At 39.3% G+C, this 19,110-nt stretch overlaps 1 protein-coding gene across 6 annotated transcripts in view; it reads left to right on the top strand.

Annotated features, from left to right (window-relative positions):
* The window catches only part of MARCHF8 (membrane associated ring-CH-type finger 8), a 114,260-nt gene that overhangs the window by 75,710 nt on the left and 19,440 nt on the right, over nt 1-19,110 (top strand). For 5 of the 6 annotated variants that reach the window (XM_043925098.1, XM_043925097.1, XM_043925102.1 and 2 more), the window contains one exon: nt 15,153-15,203. In XM_043925098.1, coding sequence (XP_043781033.1) covers nt 15,153-15,203 — 51 coding nt within the window. Of the gene's footprint in view, nt 1-5,024; nt 5,349-15,152; nt 15,204-19,110 lie in introns of those variants that run through there. The other variant, XM_043925101.1, reaches the window with a different exon arrangement.

Genomic DNA, 19,110 nt, shown 5'->3' on the forward strand with positions numbered 1-19,110 from the left:
TGCTATGTAGTTGTTACCAGTTAGTTGTTTACCTGTTTATATCCCATAGTAGAGTATGAATTCCTTACTGGTAGGGATGATACCTTCTTCATCAACAGAAATCCCTTGTAACTAAGGATGGTGCTATCCATGTTTGAGTGAACATATACTCAATCTTTTGTGAATGATAATTGTAATGTCTAAACACATATTTATATTTTCATGTTAAGATAGGTCAAAAAATATATAAGATGGCAGTTGGAAAAATCTGGCAAATTTTTTTTTGTTTAAACTTCCTGCCAATATATCTGTTAGAGCTTCCATAGCTGTGGGATTCTCAATTCTTCTGTTATAAACCTGACCTATTCTCCAGGTCTCTGACAAGTTCAGTGGTTTGAAAGCTAAGTCATTTTAATTACTGTATGATGCACCCTTTATTAGAAGCATTGTGGTCTAGAGCAATGATACGATACTGATGACTTCAAGAATGCTCTTCAATGTGGCATATGAAGAAAAGGGTCCTAGGTAGAAAACTATACCAGTGTCTGAGGACATGGTTTCCAGCTGAGCTAGAATCAACTGACCAGGTCAGGACTGACATTATAGAGATAATGTGGAAACGTTCCCACAGGGTTCTCCCTCAGGCAACCTGTTAATAGCTGAGGAAGTCCAGTCCTCCTGAAATGCTCAGATAAGCTTATAATAAAGGTCAGAGCAAACGGGATATCTCGTTCAGAGTTTTGGGCAACATTTGAGGGACCGAGTTTCGAGATTATGGGGAGTAAAAAGTTCATCAGATGAAAGGTCTGATGAACAATGGCAGAGAATGGCAGAGAATTCACCAATCCGTTGGGTGCTGACTGCAGGCAGGCAGGGTTATTGATACTTCCCTTTTATAATTCCTACTGCTTCAGGGATGTGTGATTGCATTTGTCTTAAGAGTTTGAAGGTCTTGGTTGGAATGTCAGTAGTAAGGAGAATACACACATCCTCAAGTGTGGACTCTGCATTCTGTCTCACTTCAGTCTCTCTTTTCTACATTTCATGTGGCACTATGATGATAGAATCAAAAGTGCTCTGGGGCAGCCCAACTTTGATGCAGAGTTCTTATGAAAATTGAAAGGACTTGCCTGACAACTGTTGCCTTGCCCTATTTCAGAATTCTTACAAAAACTTGGCCCTCCATAATCAAACCTTTCACCTCACACACCCAAAGGGAATCAGAATTCTTTATGAAATACTTGGAATAAGTGTGAGTCCATCACTTGTATTAACTGCCAGGGAGGCTACTCTGTGGAAAAATATCTTTACCTGTATACACGTAGGTTTTAAGGTCTTCAAGGATGGTTCTGTCAGTGGTAATTTTAAACCCAGTGACAGAGATATTTGAAAAGAGGATATGAGTCAAGGAATAGATGATAGTAGTTGAGAGACAGTAAGAACAAACAAAATGATAGCTCAGTAAATTTACTTTACAGTTTAAAATATAGAAGAAAGTGAATTGGTGACCATGGTGGTGATTTTCTTAAAACTGGAGAATTAGTTTATCACATAGAATTCATGTATTACTTCACAATTCCTTGTGCCTCTCTGATGTTTTATCATGGGGAGAATGTTGAAAACCCTTTCCTGTGTTAAATATATTTAAGATTTGTTCACCTAAGCCTTAGCCTACTAAGGGAGGACATGGAAAACTCAGGAAAATGTGAATGACACTATGTTCCAGCACCTTCCCTTGTGAAGTTTTAGTTTCTTACAACAGTTCCAGGCCCATCATGTAGAAGTTCTCCCTTTACAATATACGCTCAGTCCTCTGTATCCATAGGCTCCACATCTGCAAAGTCAGCCAACTTTGGATCGAAGATATTTGAGAAAAAAATTCCAGCAATTTCCCAAAAGCAAAACTGAATTTGTCACAGCTATTTACACAACACTTACATTGTATTAGGTATTATAACTAATCTAGGGATGAGTTAAGGTATATGGAAGGGTGTATATAGACTATATACTAATACATTTTATATAAATAACTTGAGTATCTGTGGATTTTGATATCCATGAAGGTCCTGGAACTAACCCTCCATGGGTACAGAGGGACAGCTATATACATATTATCATTCCTGGAGTAAGGAGTAGAAGAAGCCTCCGGAACCTAGGGTAGATTTATACATGTATGTGGGCCATAAGAAAGAGTTTTAATAACCTGGTTAAATGTTAATGAAGTCATAATCCTGCTACCAGCTGACTGATAGTCTAGGGAAAATTGATGTTCGTGGTATGCTTTGTTAATGCCATCATGATGGGCTTCAGGGGTGGTTGATCCAGCATATCAGGGACATATGTGAAGACCTGGGTTCTATCTGTCCATCTGCTCTGCCATTAATGGGGTTTACTTCATCTCAAGGCGGATTTTCATTGATGTTGTAGTTAGTTGTCAGCCTTCATGGCTGTATTTGAAAAGAGGAGCTGTTGCTCTCTCTGAGGCTGAGAACGTATTCCCTGGGTGCCTCCTGCAGATCTCACCTCCTGAGCCAAGAAGAGGGTTCTTGCCAGTCCACCTGCTCCAGGAAAAAATGCTGAGGTCAGCACCCTGAGATGGTAAATGGGGAGAGAGGAATACTGAAGAGAATTGGGGCTCTGTTGAGGAGGAAGACGGGGAGGCAGGCTAATAATACTCGCTCTAGTCATTTTATTTTAATGCTACTCTTTTGATGTCTATTATGCCATAAGGTTTTTGAGTTAAAACTGTTTTTTTATGTGGCCATGTCAGATGTCTTTCTTTTTTTCTGAGTAGTGTTACTTCTGTTTTAAGATGGCAGAGTGAAGCCAAATTTCAGAATATCCGTCCTTTTAGACTTAAATCTATGAACAACAAATGGATAAAAAATTAGCAGAAATATGCTAGCAACAAATTCAAAGAACACAACTGATGGTCAGTGAGAGAAATGAAAAGTCTCCACAAATTCAGAGGGTTTGGCTCAGGGTCATTCTTAGCCTCTCCCTGGGCAGAAGCTCTATAAGAGAAAAGGAGAGTGAGCAAATACTGCAAAATCACAATCAGGTGTAGCAGGAGAGCAGGTGAGGACAAGCAGTGCTGTGCTGTAGGAGCACTGGGATTTCCAGGAGACTGGAAACCCTGCCTGGGTGGTTCTCTCCTGTGACAGAGACAAGCAAACTGGAGATCATCACTTTGAGATGTCCAGGCTGGGAGAGAAGTAGAAAAGAAAGGTAGAATGACACTATACCCTGGTGCTGATTATCTACATCAGTAAACCGGGAGTTAACAGGACACCTGACAGAAGGTAGCCTTGATAAAGTCAGTCTCTGGAGCACAGTAAATGGAGGAAGGGACACAGAGTGAGCCCAGGGTGACAGGGCTCCCTTATCTCACTCATGATTGAGGTGGGGGTGTGCAGGGGGTTGTCAGGATTAGGAAGAAAGGGAATGATTACAAAGGAACAACCTGATTCTGATGGGAATGCAATCTCACAAGGATTGCGGAAATTAGAGAATGTTAGAATACATCCCTGGGAGAAGAGAGCAGAGTGAGGCTGCTTGGAGCCCTAGCCCCAGCTGAGCTTTCTCCTTCGTCACACTGCCGAACTTCCCTTCCGCTCAGCACACCTGCACAAAGCTGCTAGCCACTGAGGATATGGCTGGGAGGGGACGGGTTCCCCTGGACTACATAGTAACACCAACAGAAGTGCTCCACAGAACGTCCTGTGAGGAATGTCCTGAGCCAAGCAGAAGACACGGCCAGGCCCCTGCACTCAGAGCAAGGCAAAGAGAAAGGCACAGTGCCTGAGGAGAAGAGATGCAGTCTGTTCTGGAAGAAATAATAATTTCCCTTCAAAAAAGAAGAGAATTCCTGCATGAGCTATTAAGAACCTGAGTTTCATAGCACATTGGCTCAGAAATGATGATGATAATAAAATAACAGAATGAGGTGGAAAGGGTAAAATGCAGAGCCAGGGGACTCAGCGAGAACCAGTTTGCAGAACACACAGAAGCAACTAGGAATGGAATAGCCTTCCCTAGTGGCTCAGTGATAAAGAATTACTGAGCGACTAAACAACTACATCACCTCCTTATAGATCATTTTTTAGGGCTTCCCTGGTGGCACAGTGGTAAAGAACCCATCTGCCAGTGCAGAAGACATGGGTTCAATCCCTGGTCTGGGAAGAAAATGGAAACCCACTCCAGTATTCTTGCCTGGAGAATCCCATGGGCAGAGGAGCCTGGTGGACTTTGGTCGATGGGGTCTCGAAGAGTCGGACATGACTTACTGACAGAACAACAACAGCAAAGGGATGGAATGATCATGGCTGAAAAATTAACTTAATGACAGAACGCAGTCTTGAGAAATTCGGTGAGTGCAGAAGAAAAAAAAACGAAGATCGAAACAAGTGAAAATGATAGGTGTGGCATTGGAGTTCCTGGAGGCAGAGCTGAACTAGAAGTATGGGCCTTCAGTTTTTCTGTTCAAGTTCCTCTTGGAATTAGGTTTCTTTTTTGTTGCAGAAAACAGACCACTTTAGACAGCACTTATTTGGAAATGTATAAGCATTGACAAATGGTGAAAATGAATGTTCATGTTCTTCCTAGAAGAATACCAATGAGATGAAAGATTTATTTATAGCCTGAGAGACCAGGAAAATTCCCCTTTGAAGCAATTTGTTTCCTGGCAGTGATACTAAAAGCTCCCCTCCCCCACCACACGACGATTTTCTGTGCTTTGCAGGAACTGGTCTTTTGTTAAATGTAAATCCTGACCTGCTGAACTCAGGGCAAACTGCTTTTCCTACAACCAGAACCCACTTTGTAGGACAGGTTCTGTGGAAAAAAAAATTTTTGTGTGTGTGTGTTCTGTCAGACATCTATGGTTAATCATTGACATTTTCTACATTAAAAAAAAAAAATCTCTCAAGTAAGTCCGGGTGATAGGTTATCATGAAAGAAGAGCAAACAAATCCACTAACATTTACTTTAGTTGACCAGAATACTGAACTTTCGTGTCTTGCATGTCACCAAGTATGGTTTAGAATCCTTACACTGTAAATTGCTGTGGGTAGTAGTGGATCGTAGAGCAGAAATTGGTTGCTGGAATGGACTTGTCATGAATTATTCATTCACTACCTAGTTCCTAGGAAATCAGCTGGAGGAAGTGGTTAGTCCAGTTTGATCACAGGAGTGGTATGCCGTGGGCTCCAGCAAGCCCTCACAAGTCCGGCAGCAGGGACTGTGTGCTTCTGCTGGCGGCTGGCAGGCGGCAGCTGCGGTGCGCTGCAGGCGGAACCAGGGAGCATGCTGCTGGCAGAGAGCTTCCCTGAGGACTCCCTGATGCTTCTTGCCAGAAGATGAAGCTTCAGGTAGGAGAACTGCCCTGCTCGCAGTGGCCGGATTTCTCATCCATCTTAGGGATGCCAGTAGGCCTCATGGAACAAGACTACATAGAACTGGAGTTGCACCAAGGGTGCCTCATTAGTAAGGTCGCCAGCTAGAGAGGCTCAGCAGTTTATTTCCATTTTTCAAGTGTGTACTTTGTTTCTGACAAACTGTTCCTTGAAATTGTGAAAAGTATTCTTGCTTCAAATACACATGTAAGTCTATAAGTTATAGTATGTTTTTTAATGCTATCTCCTACTCCTGGTGTAAAAAACGTGGCTTTTTTAAAAAAAATGGCTTTTTTATTGACTTAATATTGGTCATGTAATTTAAAATCATAGAACTATGGCTTTAGAAAATCATGAGAAAGACCACTTAGTTTATACTGTGAGTGAGCACAGCTGCAGAGTCCATTGTGTTTTCTAGAGGAAAAGCACCTTGGTCCTTTCTGCCGGATCATTCATTCTGGGAAGGTCTTTTAGCTTCTCGTAAGATGGAAAATGCATAAAAGATGGAACAGTAACAAAGGGCCTTTGTTCTGTCTGTTGGTATTATTTACTGTGTGTTTGTGTGTCTGTGTGCGTACACTGTCTCGCTCTTGCCCTATCTTTCTCAGTAAGCCAGACATGTAATTTCATTTGGCAGGGACATTCTAATGTTGCCATTTGCATGTCTGTCTTATTTTGTATGGATGCTCTGTCTATTGACTTTGCTGAGGCTATGAAATGCTCTTGAGCTGGAGGGACAAAAATAGTAAAGATGCAAAAAGTCAGTCTCCAGGAACCTGGGCCAAATGGGATATATGTATTTGATCATGAAATACTATTTATATTTTGAAACTCTTTAAGTAAGCAAACATCCCTTAAACACATGCACTGTGAGCTCTGACACAGTCAGAGAAGATCAGCAGTCTCCTTCTGCATCATTTCTTAAGCTCCACAAGAGAAAGGGATCTTTATTTTGTTCACTCGTCATTCCCAAGGGCCTGGAACAGTATAGGCACATAGTGGTTGATAATTGTGTTCCCTAAATGAGAACATTCTATACTAAAGAATGGTTAGAACCATTCCTACAAAGGTTGTATAGTAATCACAGTGTTACAATTTCTGTAACTTTTAAAGTAATAAGTAGTATTTATTATTAGTCATATCTATATGGACTGTAAACTGGCATAAAATTACACGTGAAAATGAGTGAATAATTTATTATTAGTCATATCTATATGGACTGTAAACTGGCATAAACTTACACGTGAAAATGAGTGCATAATATTCTGAGCCAGCAAAGAGAATAAGCTGAAGCAACAGTTACTCGAACATCTCAAAAACCCAATATCAGGGAAACCGTTTTATAATAACTTTTATAAAGATATAGTCTGAATTTTATTGATAAAGGTTTTTCAGCTGACTTCAAGGATTTATGTATTTTTGGATATATAAAGAGTTTTAAAATAGCAGGAATTAAAATTGTTCATTTCATTTTATATTCAAAAAATGAAAATTACTTAATGGAAAAATAGATTTGAAAAGGATTATTTTCATCAATACATTATTAGGGATATAATCATGCCATGTTACATGTAACATTTTAAAAGGTATTGAATTTATTTGTCTATGTCAGAGGCTTTTTAAACTATAAACCTGTTTATTCATAACTTCTAGGGTAAGTTTAAGATGGCAGTGTGTGTGGTGCTGAGTGGAACTAAGCAGGACAACGTATTCCTCATAGATAATATCACATTTGAGAGCTCTGTGCAATGAAAAGAAGTTATCTCTGTTAACCTCTCTCTCCTCCCCACTCCCACACAAACCCACTTTATAAAGAACAAAACTAAGTCCAGAAAACACAGAGGAATGGCCCAAGAACAAATGGTTGGTTAGCTGATAGGGTTTTAATGCTTGACAAGCTCAAATTTTTTAGTTGCTTGTCACTTTATTGTTGTCACAGTAAAGTTTTAAAAAATGAAGAAGATAACCACACTGTTATGAATTTGGACTGTATTTCACTGAAGGCAACTATTTTGCATTACTTATTGCGTTAGTCCACTTGTTGAAATACAGTTTTAGAAATTGTAGGTTTTTCACCATTTTTTTTTTCTGAGTTAAAATTGTAATGACTAAATGTGCCCTAAATTTTATTTTAAATTTGAATTTTTTTGTAAAATGATATGTTGTGCTTTTTTTGTTATTCCTTAAAACTGCCTAGGTTTTGCTTTTATTTTTCAGGTAGAGATTGTTGCATAATTTTTCTAAATCCTTTTTACCACTTTGTTAGTCTGCTTGGGCTGCCTTGATAAAACATATGTGTATAGAGACAGGGAAGGATCTCTTTGTCTTTCCCTTCTCAAAGGAATAAGCAAAATGTGGCAAATCCAAACAATAGAATGTTATATAGCCGCAAAAAGGATAAAGTATTGATACATACTGCAGCATCAGTGAGCTTTGACAGCATTATATTAAGTGAAAGAAACCAGGCGCAAAAGGCCACATTATTTTTTGTCTGACTCCATTTATGTAAAATATAGAGATAGAAAGCGATAAATGATTGTTACTGAGGGGCTTGAAAGAGAGGAGTGGGGTTTCATTTTAGGGGAATGAAAATGTTTTAGAACTAGAGAGTGAAGATGGTTGCTGCACATTGCAGGAGTGCTAAATTTCACTGAATTGTGTACTTTAGAATGGTTGAAATGATAATTCTTCTATGTGTTTCACCACACACAAGAAGAATGAAACAGATAAGATGAGCTTAAAAGCAGAAAAAATATTTCAGGAAAGGGTAAAATAATAACTCTCATGAACACATATTAAGGAGTTTATTATATTCATGTGATATGAAAGAACTAAGTCGATGCCTAACCAGTTCAAAGGAAGAGTCAAAAGAGCGTCAATTTATGTAAAGGAAATATTGAGAAAATTTCAAATGGAGATAAAACTGGTTTTTCCATGGGGGTGAGGGATAGAAGTCAAAGTCACTCTCAGATAGGACATATATCAAGTATCTACAGTGTAGAAAGAATTGCACACAGCTCAGTAGTTTTCCACTGAAACTCAACATTTTTTCCTTCTCTCTTTTGATAAAAAAAAAATCTCATAGAAGAATTACTATTAATCAAAATTAAGATACTATTATATTTGGCCTGATGATTTATATATATGCACAGTAAAAGTTAATTTCTCTTACAGTCCTTCTTAAGTTTGCTTTACGGTAAGTTTTTCTAAGGAATATCAGAGTGGATCTTTTAAAGCTTCATTAATTGTGGTCCTAACTGTAGGATGCCAAGCCAAGAACTTGCTCTCCAATTTCACATACAGTACCTATAAAAATTTCTGATTTCTTGAGATTTCATAAATATTTCAAGTTTTCCAGGCCTGCCAAGAAGTGGCTTTCCTTCCTTATCTGTAAGGCTGGAAATCCTATAAGCCAGTTTTCCCAAAAAGGCTTTGCATTCATGGCTCCGAGAATGCAACCTAAGTTCCTGAAATGTGCGTTATCGTATCTGATTGGATGAACACCATCCTCAAATGTGAGCTTGGTTGCAAACTCAGTGTTTCCAATTATGTCCTGGTAAGAAAGAGGACAGATCTTATTGAAACCTATGCAGATAACTTTATTTCTATGAAAATAGGAATATACAGTAAGAGTTTCTGAAATCTGGAGGGCTCAGACAGGAAGAATAAGATCACTGACAGGGATTATTTTGTTTCAGTTTATGAAAGCAGAGTCTATTGAATTGTGAGTTAAAGGAAAGAGAAAGGGCTTCCTTATATATTTAGAAAATAGAACATTCAGACAGTATCAAGAAAGCTTAAAACAAAACTAACAATATTCCAGCAATTCATTTAACCTTATTCGATTAATTCTTATTCCATTGAATCTTGATAAGAGTTCTGGAAATCATGACCTAGTCCACTGGTGTGGTCTCAGGGTTGTTTAAACGATGCTGTCAGAAGGCTGTACTGAAAAGTACCTGGCAGAGTCCTTTTCAGTGAGCCTCTGACACAGCCATCCAGCCTGTAGCTGATTGCAAGGGGTTTCAGGGAAACATCAGACTAAAATAAACAAATAGAAAGTATTTGTAGATGACAGAATACTTAAATGGCTCAGCTTACTCTGTTAGTGATCCTTTTAAAAATGAAATATTTGATGAGAGAATTTGTTTTAAGAAGAAATGTAACTGGCAGGGAAATTTGGTTATTTCTCTCACATGCAAAGCATGATAATTAAGTCAACTCCCCAATTTTAGAGAAATAATTATAAACACAATTAACTCTGTGTTCAAAGAATGCAGTGAACAGTATATCTGGTTTATAAAAATGAGTGAGCATAAACTTTTCAGAGAAAAAATCTTGAGATATAATAATCCTTAGACATTAACATACCATGAATACAGCACAGATTTATCAGGACTGTCAAGTAAGGAGATTCAGTAAGCCTGGAATAGGTCCTAAACTTTCTGTATATTAATGAAACTCTATAGTAAGTGTTGGGAATCCCTAACTGAAAACTGTGGCCTAGATGATGCTAGATTCAAATATTTAAAGTAGTGACCAAGTTAACATTAAAAAAACAGAAATCACGTCTGATAACAATGATGTAGTATAGAGCATGAATATATCTTGCTCATGAATCTCTTGTCACTCATAACTTCTTATGCATTTCATCAGTAGTAAATCAAGTACACTGAGTTTCAGTACCTCTCCCTTTATAGGATAGGAATACAAAAAAAGATACATTTTTGTCATTTTTCAGGGCCCTTTGGGAAATCTCAAAGATAGGTTTAGGAGCAAAAGATATCATGGAATTTTTATTGTATTTTATTTTACATTTAGGATTTGATTTTGTGTAGACAAAACCCAGAAGTTTTCAGGAGATTTGAACATTTAAAAGAGAAATCAGATCATGGGTACTTGGAAAAGCAATGACTACTCATTTTAAAAGTGATGATAAACATTATCCACCACTGTGAGCTTAGTAGCTTTTCTATAATTAAAGATTCTTCTGATACAGTTGATGGTCATATTAATGAGTGTGGTTTTTTTGATATTGCATAGTACAATGTGTTAATCTTGGAGATTTGCATAATTCAGTGAGCCAGTAATTTCTAAATGGCCAGTGTGTGAAGTTACAAAGTCATGCATGGTTAAGATATTGTTTCAAAGAAAGATTGAGCAGTTGATTTTACTGGAGTATTAAAAGTTCATTAATGTCAGAGTCTGAATCCCAGGTAATTACTGAGTTTTTGTGTAGTACAAAGTAATATCCACATTTGTTTCATGATTACTAAAATACATACTCCTTTTCTAACTTCATAACTGTATAAAGCCAAAGTCTTTACTTCAATCAAAACAACATATCAGAGGAGATTGAATGCATAAGTAGATATGAGAATCCAGCTGTCTTCTATTAATTAGACAATAACAAGATTTATAAAAATGTAAAAATGTGCTACTCTGCTAACTTTTTTTGTTTGGAAAAAATAGTTGTTTTTCATAGAAATGTTGTTTAACTGGATTTATTATTGTTAATTCTAAATGAAATAAGAGATTCCTATTTTTTAAATTGTCCATTTTAATTTTGAATATAGTAAATATCCATAGGTATAATCCACATAAACAAAAGGTTTTTGGAGTTCTCAATAATTTTTTATGTTGCAAAGGAGTCCTGAGACTAAAGGTACTGCTGTATCCCCTGGCATGGCATATATATTCCAGAGTGGAGGAGGGCAGGAGGAATGCTAGAGAATGGAATAGCAGCTGCATCAGGAAAGGAAAATGTGCTCCCAGAAAACATCAAGGGTAATATCTTTAGAACTGTCTTACGTACCCTTAACTGCAAAATAGTGTGAGAAAGTGAGAACTTTGGGTTCTGTTGTTGCTCAGAACAATGTTGGAGTTGTGCTGGAGATGATGGATTTTGGTTAGATAGTTACCAATGTCTTTTACACATAAATTGGGGTGTGTGTGTGTTTAATGACTTAACTGGTCATGGTCAGAGTTTCAGGGAAGTTCTGTCATTTGACTGTTTTGTTGTGCAGATTCCCCAAGACTTGCTTAGACATCTCACTTCATTGTCTTCTTGTTAATTCTTGGCTTCTTCCATGGTGTGTTTGGTCTCAGTAGGCTCTGCCCCCAGGTCCATTTTATTGGAGTCACACATAGACTTGCAAAATCATTGACAGAACTGATTAAATTGGGAAATGTCCCATGTTTTTCAACAGAGATTCTCTTTATCTTTGTGATTTGGTAACTACCTCTCAACATTAACAAAACTTTGCTTTCTTATACCCTTAAACTGTTTTTCTCAAACTTGTTTATCAGTCTTGTTTCCTGATTTATTTATTTGTATTAATTCAATTATGAGCTCACTGCCATCTTTTAAAGAGAAATTTACTTTGTCAGGAGTCATGATTCACTTTAAAAAAAAAATGAGTCAGAGCCTATATGGATTATTCTGGCCCAGGATTTACAATCAGACTTACATCTTAAAATGTGGCCTGGGGGCCAACAGCATGGAGTCACCTGGGAGCTCATTAGAAACACAGAATCCCAACTGTCCTCAGGCCTAACAGTCTGCATTTTAGCAAGGTCCCTAAGTAATTCAAATGTACAAAGTTTCAGAAGGACTGGTCTGAGAGAGGCAACAGATGAGAAGAGGAACTGTATTCTGAGAAGTTTTCTTGTTTAATGTAGAGAAAAAGAGCCCATAAAGAGAGGCAGAGATGAGAGTCAGCTGGGGAGGTGTGTGGTATGATATCTCCGTGCTTCCTTGAGGAAGGAGCAGGCAGTGAGGCTCTCTCCTGTCAAGATGGTGGTACCCAGTGAGCAGTGACGGAATGTATTAGAGACTGTGTGAAGATAATTTGCCAGGGTTTTTATCACTTGGGCACTGAAGCTTAGTTTCAGCTTGAGCTGCAGTGAAACTCTCTCTCTTTGTTATTCCTCATTCCAGTTCTTGATATTGATGTTTGGTAAACTTTCCTTCTTCTCATGTAGAAACTTGATGTTCTTTGACTGTAGGAGAGAATGATGTCACCCACTCTACCCACTGGAATTTATGTATGTGCTTTTTCGTGTCATTCTTTGCCTCTTCCCTAGTTGTACATTCCTCAATGAAACACTATTTCAAGGCACTTCTGTGATAATGTTACCATTGGTGCAGGCCTCAGAGTTAGATTTATTTTTGTCAGTATTCTGTGCCTGATACAGTTGTTTGTATATGGCAGTCACATAGTAAATAAATATGGAATGAATGAGAAACTGATTTGAATGAATCCTGGAATTTGCTTCCTTTCAGTTAGTCCAAATAAATGTGGCAATGTTTTTAAAAAAACTATGGTCTATTGGAACTGAATTGTTAATTTCCTACCAAATAGTGGAGAAGCAATACCAAATATCGAGGCTTTAAAACATCTGTATCTTCCGGTGCTCTGGGGCTAGTTATTTGTTTTTACCCTGTAGAATACTGAATTGTTCTAACAAGGAAAACAGGATAAAGTTTGCATCATTAAGGTTATTTCTCAAGTTCATAAGGTAAAGAGCAATTTTTAGATCTCAATCTTGATTTATAATGTTACCTAGCTTAACAGCTAGGCTCTCCCCACTCAGTACCATTCTCTATGGAATAATGGATGTTGGGAAGGTCTAGGACATGAATTATTGCTGCTTGGAACTTCTCTGTAGATTTCCATATGGTATTAAACTGGCTATTTCTTGTAAGGTGGCAGGTAATTTGATAGCAGTTATAATTGGTTTTCTGTACAAATAATACAAAGCATATGGTATCTTTGTTTTAATTTAGTAGACTAAATTAAAATTTAGTAGTAAATTGCCAGTAGATGAGCCTTTAAGTTGGATTTGCAGCAGTGTCCTGTGTTTGTCCCTAGTGCGTTCTTGACTCATGAATGAAACTTTGATGTTTGTAGATTTACCTTTCATGTGGACTCTCATTTTCCAGAGAAATAGATATTGGTGATATATTGCCAACACCTTGAACATTGTTTATAATTTTATTCTTTTCCTTTATAGCTAGCTAAGTGATGAGCTTAAGACCAAGAAACAATCCATGAAACTAAACACTTAATAACACTGTCATGTTGTATTACATTTAAGAGATATAAACTTCTGTTTGTACTCAGATTTATAAAGTAAGGGAGAATATAATAAAATCATTCCCCAAATTACACAAACACACTGCTATGAAGACAAGACAGTATTGCCAAAACATGTGCTGAGTGGCAGGCTACTTGTGAGGTCTTGAAACGTTTCTTCAGAATCATTTTAGTGATACCAAGTGTACAGAAGCAAAGTGTGTGAAAGTCAAAGCCATCTGTGACTTGATGGATTGAGGGGAAGGAGAAAATCAGAATTTTCTTGGTGGCCAGCTTTCTTGAAGGAGAGCCGTAGTGGAATGGAATCAGCTCTTCCTCAAAGGAGTTTTTATATGATCCAACCGCTCCTTTGTACTTCTTTATGATAAAAGAATTCTGCCTCCATCTCAGCATTTTGTGGTCTTTGCCGTGGTTATTTTCTGGCATGTGAACTGAATGGAGAATAGATAATCTTAAAAATACACATAAGATCATCTCTTCCATTTCCAGTAGTTTTTTTTTTTACTCATTTGATTTAGAGCAAGCCTGAGTGGATGCAGGGAAAGTTACTGTATTATTATTATTATTATTATTTTTTATAATTTTATAGTGTGGAATATTGCTGTATTCATATGCTAGGGATATCATAACAAAGTACCATAGACTGGATAGTTAAAACAACAGGAGTTTATTTTCTTATTGTTCTGGAAGTTTTAAGTCCAGGATCAAGGTGTCAACAACAGGTTAGGTTTTTCTTGTGGACCTCTTTCCTTAATGGGTAGATAAATGGCTGTCTTCTCCCCATGTCTTCTGTGTTCGTGTATCTGTGTCCTAATTTCCTCTTCTTATAAGGACACCAGTCATATTGCTTTAGGGCCCGACCCTAATGGCCTCATTTTAGTAGTTTCTTCTTTAAAGACTTCCATCTCCAAATGTAGTCACATTCTCAGTATTTAGAGTTAGGGCATCAACATAATTGGAGGTGGGCGGGGTAACAATTCAGTCTATAACAGTTATGTATCAGGGAGGTCAATTTAAAAGCAGAAAGACCAGAAGGAAAGTTATTCAAGAATTCCAAGTAAGAAATGAAGGGAACATAAAGGCATTGACAGTAGAAACAGAGATGGGATTTGAGATTGAGAGACACTGGTGGGGAAGCATTTGATAAAAAGACTTTGTAACTTGAAGGTAGAGGAGAGTGAGAGGGAGGAGACTAGCAGGACTCTGTTTTCTCTAATCCAGGAGGAGAGATAGGCTTGAGGGAGTAGGTGTGAGCTGTGGAGTGTCCCTGCAGAGTATTAGCACTTTTCAGCCATCCTTTGTTAGGGTCTTTTGTCCCTGTCTTATGGCAGCTCCTCATAGCATGGACCACATCATACACAACTGAAGACACAGTTTAACCCCTCTGAACCTCCTCTTGAATGCTTCTTAAGATACGTGTTGCCCTCATATTTTTACAGTTAGCTCTAAATTCCTGTCCTTTTCTTATTAATAAGTTCCTTTAGGGAAAAGACTTGTTTTATTCATATTTGCCAAATTCTCCAGTGTCTAATAGCTGGCCCTGTACACAATAGTTGGTGCACAGCAAATTCTAATTGAGGGAACAATTGTTAGTAGAATTGTTATGTTCAGTTACTTGTTTGCCCATTTTAATCAAAACTTGATGCCTTAGGTAAAGTAAACCTGTTTGGTTTTCTTGCAGAATGAGAAGACTTTGGGACATTCCATGAGTCATTCAAGCAACATTTCTAAGGTAGGGTGCCACTGAAATATGTTATTTTTGTAACTTGGGGTTTTTATATTCTTTTATATTTACACCTGGCATGTGTTTTATACTCTTTTCAAGACATAAAGATCTCAATACATTGCTTTAATCTGCTCTGGAACCAGATTGTATGTGAGGTATGTAACAGTCATATTTTTCTAGGGAGGCAGTTCTAAGCATATGTTTGAGGGGAGTGAGTAATAGGAGAAAACCCTATTTCTTCCGGTAGAAATAATTTACTTTCAGGTAAAAGAATTCTCAGAGAGCTATCAGAGAATCTGTCACCTCAATTAGGAATGCATTTGAGAGACAGTAACAAAACAACAGTTCTACTGACTTAAATAATCATGGATTTATGTGGTTCTGATGACAAGATGTCTGGAGGTGGATGGTTCATGGCTGATGTGTTGTTGCTCACAAATGTTGCCAGGGACCCAAGCTCTTTCTGCTTCCTTTGTGCCATCTTCCTTGGCACACTGTCATCCTCTTTGACACCTTATGGTCTTGGGTTGGGAGTTGGACCTTAGCTGACACTGTAGCTTGTGCAGTCTGTCAGCTGAGAGTGACCCTTTTCAGCCAGAAGGCAAAAGCTTTCCCAGAAGCTCCACTCAGTTGCCTGACTTCTGCTTACATCTCACTGGTGAGAACTGGATCACAAGACCACTGCCAGCTGGGACATGGCTAGGAAAAGGAGGGCAGAGAGGGTGAATCAGCCAGCCAGCAGCACCTGATCACCTGTGGGATAGTCAGTTGGGTAGTCTGTCAGGAGTACGTCAGATGCTTGTGGTGACCCCAGAGCCTACAGACAGTGTCTCCCATGCCGTGAGCTTGCTCACATGCCCTGCTCATCTCTCAGCCCAGACACAGGCTCCGACCCACCCCTTGTTCGTGTAGGTATGTCTGTGAAGGTTCCTGGCAAAGGTGGACTTTCTCCCCAAGTCTATGTCAGGTCTGGACAGTATGGCAAAACCTGGCCTGCTGCCTCAGGTCTTTAATTTCTTTAAAATAGTCACATTATATGCTAAATGTTTTTTATTCAGATCACTCTGTATTATACTTTGGAATTAAGAGTAGAAAACCCTTTAAGACATTAATCAGTCTGTTCTTGGGCATGCTTGTGATCTGACCATGACATTCTGCCACTGAATTTTGCGTAAAAAGAAAATCCATAGTGCTTAGTGTGCCTGAACACTGTTTACAGAGTGCTTCTTGGTTCGTTGCTGACCTGTGTGTGTGTGTAAAGTCACTCAGTCATGTCCGACTCTTTGTGACCCCATGGACTGTAGCCTGCCAGGCTTCTCTGTCTGTGAGATTTTCCAGGCAAGAATACCAGAGTGGGTAGCCATTTCATTCTCCAGGGGATCTTCCTGATCCAGGGATCAAATTCACATCTCATTATGTCTCCTGTATTGGCAAGCAGGTTCTTTATCACTGTGCCACCTAGGAAGCCTTCCCCCAGATCAGTGGGGGTGGCTTTAGCCACCTCATATAAATACCTTTCAGTAAATACTCTCTGCTGTTCCAACCTCCTTTTCTTTCCTTTGCTGTTCCTTCAGCCAGGAATGCAGGAGCTGTGGAACTGTGCGGTGGTACCTCATTACTGTCAGAGTGAAATGGCCAGTTTTGACTTTTTGAAGGAGCTGTCCAAAATGTTCCTCTAGACACAACTCTCTAACAGTGTCTAGAGGAACATTTTATGGGCTTGGCACAGACCTGGGGTGTGGGCCTTCTGAGTTCTGTGAGGCTTTTTAGGGTAAGGTGAACAAAGGTTTACCAGACATGTGACTTTGAGTAAGGACACTCCTCTGAACTTTAATTTCTTGATGAGTAAAATTAGGATAATAATAGAATCTTCAGGCTTGTGAATCTTAGCAGTGATGTTTGCCAGAAGCCATGTGACAGCTTCCTCAATGTAGTGAGTCAGTAAATAAAGTGACTCTTGCTAAACTTGGTTGAACCCTGAAGACCTTCAACTGATTGGATCAGGATAGTCGTCTTATTATTTCACTGCTGATTGAAGAACTGCAGGCAGGCTTTGTTTTATTGCATTTCACTTTATTACACTTTTCAAATGTTGCATTTTTTATAAATTGAAGGTTTGTGGAAACCTTGCTTTGAGGCAGTCAGTCAGCACCATTTTTCCAACAGTATTTGCTCACTTGTCTCTGTGTCACATTTTGGTAATTCTCCAAATACTTCAAGCTTTTTTGTTACTGCTATTGTATTTGTTATGGTGATCTGTGATTGGTGATCTTTGATGTTAGTACTGCAACTTGCTGAAAGCTCAGGTGATGGTTAGCGTTTTTTAACAATAACGTATTTTTTAATTGAGGTATGGCTTCACTGATAGCTCAGTTGGTAAAGAATCCACCTGGAATTCAGGAGACCCCGGTTCAATTCCTGGGTCTAGAAGATCCACTGGAGAAGGGATAGGCTACCCACTCCAATATTCTTGGGCTTCCCTTGTGGCTCAGATGGTAAAGAATCCGCCTGTAATGTGGGAGACCTGGGTTTGATTCCTGGGTTGGGAAGATCCCTTGGAGAAGGGAAAGGCTACCCACTCCAGTATACTGGCCTGGAGAATTCCATGGACTGTATAGTCTACGGGGTTGCAGAGAGTCGGACACCACGTGACTTTCACTTTGTTTTTCAGTTATAGTGTTACTTCAGAGTTAATGGAGAACTGTGAAAGCCCAAAGCTTTCTTCCATAGAGCAGAAAGAAGATCTGGGCTTCTTGCATTTCCACAGCAGGAATTCCTGCACACTTCACCGGGATCAAAAGAAAACTTCAGTAGTGGGGAGTCTTGTTTGCTCACAAAACTAACTTTCCAGTGATCCCATCAGCACGAAATTTTGTTGCAAAAGCCTCCTTAAGTTTGTTAAGAGATGAACAAGTTAAATGGGGCTGAAGAACAGAGGGCAGGATTGCTATGAAACTTGTTTTTGAGAATGCAGTTCTTTCTTGTTCTATTTATAAAAACAAGCCTGTTATTTGAGGCTACTTTTAGGCCAAGACATGTAAAACTCTTGTCTTCAGTGTAGCAGACATACTTAAGCAGACGCTTCCTACCCTTGAACTAGAAGATACAAGGGAAGGTCAGTCTGTGGACAGGTTATGCTACCTGAGATTCTGTCTTTGTCGAGACTTTTCCTGCCGACTCAGCCTGTACCCAGGTTTCAGGGTGGTCTGCCCGTGTCAGTCAGTCACGTGCAGTCTGCGTTACACTCCTATTAGAAAGCTTACAAAATGTTCTTCGTCATGTCACCTAAACTCTGATTCTATCAACCCCCACTGGTGCTGATTCTGCCCTTTGTGAACTAGAGCTCTGACAGACAGTGGGATTTGGGAGGCTTTGTGTTGGAGAGAAGGGAGGGAGTGAGGTGGGTCTCTGCTGTTGGAGTGATGGGCAGCCTCTGACTGGTGGCCATCACTCCTGGGTTACTTGGAGCACGAGCTGGTGGGGGAATGCACCCAGGTACTGACATGGCCTTCAGGTGAACTCAGGTGGTCACAGAGGTTGCTCCTGGAACTCCTACCATGTAACGGTGAGGTGACCTGACTCCCTGTCCAGGGGTATTGTACCATCACTGCCCCCCACCTGCAAGCTGTCTCATCACCTGGCATAAAGTACCCTCAACTGTAAGGTGCACAAGGAGGCCCAGCGCGGTGTTTAGGAGTATTACATGAGTTCAGATTTCTTCCGCACATAGCTCTGTGCCAGACATTACGCTTTGAGTGCTGAACTAAACAGAGGAGAGAGGAATAAGCAGATGTCCATGAAATACCTTTAGGCAGAATCATGAATGGGAAGGGAAAGGGGCTAAGGTACAAAATGGTGAGGCCCCATAGTTGGAAGGGCTGTTCAGGGAAGGTCTGGCTGAGAAGGGGATGCG

This window comes from Cervus elaphus, chromosome 15, assembly GCF_910594005.1.
Source record: "Cervus elaphus chromosome 15, mCerEla1.1, whole genome shotgun sequence".
In the NCBI taxonomy this organism is placed as follows: domain Eukaryota; kingdom Metazoa; phylum Chordata; class Mammalia; order Artiodactyla; family Cervidae; genus Cervus; species Cervus elaphus.